This window comes from Phoxinus phoxinus (genome assembly GCF_949152265.1).
Source record: "Phoxinus phoxinus genome assembly, chromosome: 22".
Taxonomy (NCBI): Eukaryota; Metazoa; Chordata; class Actinopteri; order Cypriniformes; family Leuciscidae; genus Phoxinus; species Phoxinus phoxinus.
Window position 1 is genome coordinate 27,523,811 of NC_136897.1, and position 7,590 is coordinate 27,531,400.

At 40.2% G+C, this 7,590-nt stretch overlaps 1 protein-coding gene across 1 annotated transcript in view; it reads left to right on the plus strand.

The window, feature by feature from the left end:
* The window catches only part of LOC306990667 (CLIP-associating protein 1-B), a 76,004-nt gene that overhangs the window by 22,936 nt on the left and 45,478 nt on the right, over window positions 1-7,590 (plus strand). Inside the window, 4 exon segments of the mRNA XM_079597829.1 lie at window positions 2,385-2,513; window positions 3,631-3,707; window positions 4,490-4,582; window positions 5,852-5,997. Coding sequence (XP_079453955.1) covers window positions 2,385-2,513; window positions 3,631-3,707; window positions 4,490-4,582; window positions 5,852-5,997 — 445 coding nt within the window.

The window sequence follows — 7,590 nt, forward strand, 5'->3', positions numbered from 1 at the left end:
AATTATACTTGTGATATTTTTAAATTACTCTTTTATTAATTATTATAATTAGTCTCCTTCAATTTGACTCATATTCTCTGCAAAAGACAGATCAATGATAATAATAATAATAATTAATATTAGTATTAATAATAATGTTTTTATTATGCATATTTTTTAAATTAAATATTTTATAATTAGTAATTCATAATTAATTTTATAGTTTTAAATACATTTATTTAATCTTATTTTTTACTTTTTTATACATTTAATACATTTTACACAAATCGGAACAGATATTTTATTTTAATTATTAAATTTTTATTATGAGATGACAACTGGACATTCACTGAATTAATCATGCACTTAATCGAGGTCATGTGACAACATACTGCCACATTTATCATTACATACTGCATACAGTTTTGTTTCGCATACAGTCTAAAAATAGTATGCAGTATTATTGTAGTATGCAGTATTATTGTAGTATGCAGTATTATTGTAGTATGCTTATAGTATGCAGTATTATTGTAGTATGCTTATAGTATGCAGTATTATTGTAGTATGCAGTATTATTGTAGTAGTATGCAGTATTATTGTAGTATGCAATATTATTGTAGTAGTATGCAGTATTATTGTAGTATGCAGTATTATTGTAGTATGCAGTATTATTGTAGTATGCAGTATTATTGTAGTATGCAGTATTATTGTAGTATGCAGTATTAAGCAGTATTATTGTAGTATGCAGTATTATTGTAGTAGTATGCAGTATTATTGTAGTAGTATGCAGTATTATTGTAGTATGCAGTATTATTGTAGTATGCATGTAGTATGCAGTATTATTGTAGTATGCAGTATTATTGTAGTATGCATGTAGTATGCAGTATTATTGTAGTATGCATGTAGTATGCAGTATTATTGTAGTATGCATGTAGTATGCAGTATGCTGGAGTTTCATTGTGAACGCAGCCTGTATGCGTGGCCCCTCCCCCTGCTCTCCTCCACCCAGCAATCTGTGGGCGGGGCTTCATCAGTAATAGATCGGCCCATCATCCTCCAGTTCACACACACACACACGCACGCACACACACACAAACAGGGAGGCAGGGAGGGGTCGAGCTGCCGGTGGAGGCTGTGTCAGAATGAGGCAGCGTGGGAAAGCGTGACGATATGTTGAGGAAGCTGGTGTGCCGGAGGATCTGTGCCTGTAAGTGTCTCACTGTTCACTGCATGAGCGTCAGACTGACACACACACACACACACACACACACACACACACACACACACACACACACACACACACACACACACACACATACAGTAAGTGTCCACTGCATGAGCGTTCGACTGACAGACAGGAGATCTGCTGGTCAGGAGGAATGATAGCAGCTCACATCTGTCTGTCTCTCTGCGCTGTGTGTGTGTGTGTGTGTGTGTGTGTGTGTGTGTGTGTGTGTGTGTGTGTGTGTGTAAAATCTGATAACTGTGATTACATGCTGCATGTGTGTGAGGTTTTGCCTTCACAACCTGCGTTATGGAACCTCTCAATAGTCTCTGCAAGGAGAAATGCTTGATAAAAGTAAAAATTTACAAATTCAGAAGGGGTTTGTGAGGGTTTAAAGGACTGAAAATGGTGTTAGAAGTAGAATTGAATAACTAATGTGTGTTTATGGGGTTGTAGTTTGCACTTTGCATAGAAAATGTATCCTTTTGGTAAAAGTCCTTTTGGTAGCAGTTTTTGAGTGTATTAACGCTTGCATACTTCTCTTTTAGGGGTCAGTCAAGGGTTTGGGCTAGTCTGTTTATTTATATGAAACATTATATGTTTATGGTATGTCCTCGTATAGATAGCTTGATAAGTGTGTGTGTGTGTGTGTGTGTGTTTATTTCCCTGGAGGTTTCTGGAGTAGTTCAGAGCGTGTTAGACCGTCCACAGTGAAGGATTGTGGGAAAGAGGTGTTGACATTAATGCATGATGAATAAGGTTGAGGTGTGTGTGAATGTGTGTGTGTGTGTGTGTGTGTGTTCGCGCGCACGTGTGTGTGCATAAATAATTCATGGCGATTGATCGCTGGCCTGGCAGATCTTGGTGCTGGTTCCCTCTCTGGATGGGAATCATCCGTCCACACTGGGTTTTTCCTGAGCAAAGGAGCTGCTGTCCTTCAGAGCCACACACACACACTCACTCACACACACACACACACACACACACACACACACACACACACACACACACACACACACACACACACTGTATTTTTGTTACAGCCTTGTCTTGTATGTACACGTTTTAATATTTAGACCACTTCTATTATTGATCGTTATTGATTTGAGTTTCAGAAAGGGTTTATAAACAACACTGCCTACCCTAGTTTTAAATAAGGGATTTCTCTGTCGTTCCTCAGATAAGAACATCGAGGATGAAGATTCGGTGGATGGAGGGCGTTCCTCGTCTTCCTCTAAAGGAGCGTCATCGGTGCGCCGGACGGGATCCCTGCGCCGGCCGAGCTCCGCTTCCAGCGCCAAGAGCTCAGGTCAGGGGGACTGTCAGGGGGTTATGTTATTTAAAGGTGAACTATGCAGGTTTTTTACCTTAACTGAACAGCTTCGGCGTGATTGGAATGGTTATATTACTTTTTTCGGGTTGAATGGTGGTCGTCTCGCACCCTCCTATCGCCTGTGAGCGGGAAAAACCATAGACTGTATATAAACTGGACACAGCGACCCCATAGGTTTCAACGGGGAAAAGTGAAGTCGATTAAAAGCACTCAGTTCCTGATCGCCGGGCGAACTGCGCAGACTCAAACTGAGCTTGACGACGTAGTGACGTGAGTCTGACAGCTGTCAGTCTTCTAGTCGCTGTGCCGAGAGAAATCTGAATCATCTTCTGAATCTCGCAGAGACGGAGAGCGTTAGCATTAGCTGTCCATGAGCTAACAGCAGGAGCAACTTTATCTCTCTCTGTGGGCTTCTCCCTTGACTTTATCAGACTTTATGTCTCCACGTCCCCCGATCGCCCGTGAGCTTCTCCGCCGGTCTATACGGTAATCTCTCGACTGTGTGACAGAGAGTCGAGTGGTTTTGACGCAAACGTTAGCCTATTTTTACAAAAACGGCTTCTACGGGGCCATAACGTAAGATACAAGGTAATGGACCCTTTTATACATTGTCGTGTTTCTTTAGAAATAAATAATGTACAAATGGAGTCTTTAAACGCCTCAGATGTAAAGTTATTCGCTGTCAAAGTGACGCCAAAATGAATGGGAGTCAATGGATGCTAACGGCAGTGATGCTCTGCTAATCAATGGCGGCCCGCGGGGAAGCTTCGGTTTCCGGCGGATGGATTACACACTTGGGAAAAACACACTTGCAACTTTGGGCCAGCGGGCTGCCGCGTCAGAAAGTATCGCGTGTTTGCCTTTTTATTGGATAGGACAGTAGAGAGAGAGAGAGAGAGAGAGAGAGAGAGACGGGACTCGAACTCGGGTCGCCTGAAGCACAATCATTTGTTGTTTTTATGAAACTGATAGGTTTGGTCTTCTGAATGGCCGATCTCAGTGTTCCAGTGTTTTTGTAATAAAAGTAATAAAACATCTTATTATGCACTTTTTGGGATATCGTATAAAAACACTGTACTTCTCGTCTCCTCAGGTAAAGAGAGCTCTGGTGCCGGAGCTGTCGATGAAGAAGACTTCATCCGTGCCTTTGAGGATGTGCCGACCGTACAGGCGAGTCAGAAATACTAATGCTACTGTGTCAACCACTGAGCTGTCAATCAAACTTTAATATTCAAATGTTTGGGGTCAGAAATGAATACTTAATTCTGCATTAAATTGATCAAAAGTGACAGTAAAGACATTGATAATGTTACAAAAGATTTCTATTTCAAATAAATGCTGTTCTTTTGAACTTTCTATTCATCAAAGAATCCTGATAAAAATGTATCATGGTTTCCACAAGCTGTTTTCAACATTGATAATAATAATCAGAAATGTTTCTTGAGCAGCAAATCATCATATTATACAGATTTCTGAAGGATCATGTGACACTGAAGACTGGAGTAATGATGCTGAAAATTTAGCTTTGAATAAATTACACTTTACTATATATTCACAAAGAAAACATTATTTTTAAATGGTAATAATATTTCACTTTGTTTACTGTATTTTTGATTAATTAAATGCTGCCGAAGTGAGGACAAGAGTAAAAATCCCAACATTTTGAACAGTAATGTATAAATGCAAAAAAAACTTTTTAAGCAATCTTGATATTACTGTAGATTTTGATGTTAGCTTGTTCATTTTTTAGTAGAAAACTCTCTCATTTGAAGCTCTCTTTAAACAAAACGGCTGGGAATCATCGCTGGCACGTTTATCTGTTGTGTGGAGCGTCTGTCGGGACGTCCTGTGCCGGCGTGAGAGGACTCTCGGTTCAATGGCTTTTCCATTAGAGATCTCTGGAGAGACGCCAGGTTTCAGTGAGTTTGATGACGCTGTTGTTTGACTCACAGATTTACTCTTCTCGAGAGCTCGACGACTCCATGAACAAGATCCGAGAAATACTCTCCGATGACAAACACGACTGGGAACAGCGAGTGGCTGCAGTGAGTCATTGCACATTTATTATGGAAGAAAACACCTGATTGTTAACCATCTCTCTGGAATACTTGATTGTGATTGGTCAATGGCATCATTCTTTGGTCAGATATTTGCATATAATGACACTAAAGCCCTATCCGGACCGGATTAGTTTTACAAGGGTATATGGAGTAATGTCATTTTACCACAGGACGTCTGTAATATTAATGGACAATTCGCTAAATTCTGCTTAAACTAGTAGAAGTGGGAGAGGTAACTCGATTTACCCACCGCCGCAACCTTCCTGTTGTCATGTGTGTATTACGTTCACAAACCCAGTCTGGAGCCGCACGGGTATATCTGTGGCAATAGCAACTATACATTGTATGGGTCAAAATTATCCATTTTTCTTTTATGCCAAAAATCATGAGGATATTAAGATCATGTTCCATGAAGATATTTAGTAAATTTCCTACCGTAAATATATAAAACATGTATTTTTGTGAGTGAATGCAGCACAATCGTGAACATAAATGCACAACATTAAAGGAGATTTACTCAATGTTTAGATTTTTTTGCTCCTCAGATTCCAGATTTTCAATAGTTGTGTCTCGACCAAATATTGTCCTATCCTAACAAACCACACATCAATGGAGAGATTATTTATTCAGCTTTCATGTGATGTATACATCTCAATTTAAAAAAATGATCCATATGACTGGTTTTGTGGTCCAGGGTCACATATCATGTGCACAAACAAATATAACTTATAAACACTTGAGTTTTGCCACAGACTTGTGTCACCGTCTAGAACGCAACTAAATGCTTTTTCAAGCGACTCCATACTTGGAAAAAAACGACTTATAAGCAGGAAATTACAGAATATTTAGATATATATACTATATGCACGGGATTAGTGTTACCTGAGGTTATTTTTCCAGGGCCTTTTTACAGAAGGTAAAAGTTTGTCCGTAATGATCACTGAGATTGCACATTCGGACAGGACTAAAGTCAGTGAGAAGCTCTGGTAATAATGACTTTACTCTTCATGTAAAACTACTCCAGTCTGAATAGGGCTTAAGATGTATTGTCCACTATTTCCCATATAGCCATACTCTGTTTCATCTTACATCATTTACACTGAATCAATAGTTTGTCCATCATTTATTCTATAGTTTAAGAAGCAGGAAAACGTTGTCCGGACATCAAAATAAACCCGTTAAGAGTGCTAGAAGTCAAGTGTGTTTAGTACAGAGAGATTGTGACTGTAGTTCATGTATTGTTTGTGTTTGCAGCTGAAGAAAGTGCGTTCTCTGCTGTTGGCCGGCGCGTGCGACTACGACGGCTTTTCCCAGCAGTTACGGCTCCTCGAGGGGGCGTTCAAGCTCTCGGCTAAAGATCTGCGCTCGCAGGTGGTGCGCGAGGCCTGCATCACACTGGGGTGAGGACTTGTACTTTCATGCATTTAAAGGGATATTCACCCAAAAATGAAAACTCTGTCAGTAATGACTCTCCTCATGTTGTTCAACCCCGTCAGACTTTCCTTCATCTTCGGGACACAAATGAAGATATTAGTGATTAAATCTGAGCGCTGTCTCACTCCTCCATAGGCTTCTGTTGTGATTGAAACTTGTCGGCCCAGAAAGTTAGTAAAGACGATGTTTAAAATAGTCCGAGTGACTACAGCGGCTCAACCTTAAGTTTATCAAGCGACCAGAATACTTTTTGTGCAAAAAACAAACAAAAATAAGGACTTATTCAACTCTTGATGTTCTTCTGTGTGTTCCCCTGAGTGAGTTCACTCAAGACTTTGTCGCTGTGTGTCGCTAGTCTCTGTACTGTGTAGTCGTTTGTGGGCGTTCCTAGTATTGTTGCTCTAATGTTATTGGTAGACTGCACGTCTGGCCATATCTATACTACAAAATACCATCACAAGTGATATATACAACTATATAATTTTAATTTGACTAGTAATGAGGCTAAAAAGAAACCGTATGCTGTTGGGAGAGTGTTTTTATATTACCACAGCAGTGTTCAGTGGATTAAATCATTTAATAGATTAACGATCGATCAATCAACAAATTAAACTCACTCCTACTGTCATAAATTACTAAAACGTCATTCGTATTTGACAAATAATACATTTTCTTGTTCCTAATAGTCAAAATAATGCAGGGGAAACTGTACAGTGAACTGCAGCAGTGCTAAACTTCATCATAAAATTACAACACTCGAACTATAAATCATATAAGTCGACAGTTTCTTTTTCATGCATCATTTTATTATATCCATGAGTGTGTTTACAGTCAAATCATATAAAACTGTGAAATCGCCCTCGAGCTCTTCTTGCCTGCACTCGAGACGGTGATGTGAGCTCCACTGAAAGTCTTCCTATTGGTTGTCGCTCGCGAAAATCGCTTCTCATTAGCATAAAGTTGACATTTCTGAAATTTTGTCGCGTGTCTCGCGTCGCTTGACACGCCCACATTCTGTCGCCAACGCTCACTGTCGCTCGTGTCGCCGGAAGTCGCCAGCGCTCCAATGAAATGAATGGGATTGTGTCGCTTTGTCGGTTGTGCTTCTGGGTTTTACGTCAGAACGGAGCCTCACTATTAGCCAGTATCACAACCATCACATGACCAGCGTCGGCCAATAGTGAGCCTCCGTTCTGACATACAACCCAGAAGCGCAGAAGCACAAAAGCGTAAAAGTACAAAGCACTCCTTTGATTGTTTTCTGTGATGTAAAGCAGTCCTGTCCACTGATAGCGTTTAAATATAGTGTATCCTACCACATCTCTCTCTGCGATATACAGCATCCCATCATCTCGCCCAGCTCTAGCTGAAGATCGACTGACCGCTGCGTGCTGCTGACAGACTTACTTTAATGAAAAGAATCAATTAGTTTAAGTGGTCTGGTTTCAAGCATTGGCTGGATTCCAACACTATCAGATCTGCTTCGCTTCATGATGAGGCAGAGAGCGTGAAGCCATAAAGTGTGCATGAATGAAACTGATGTGCTCCGTCCCAAAACC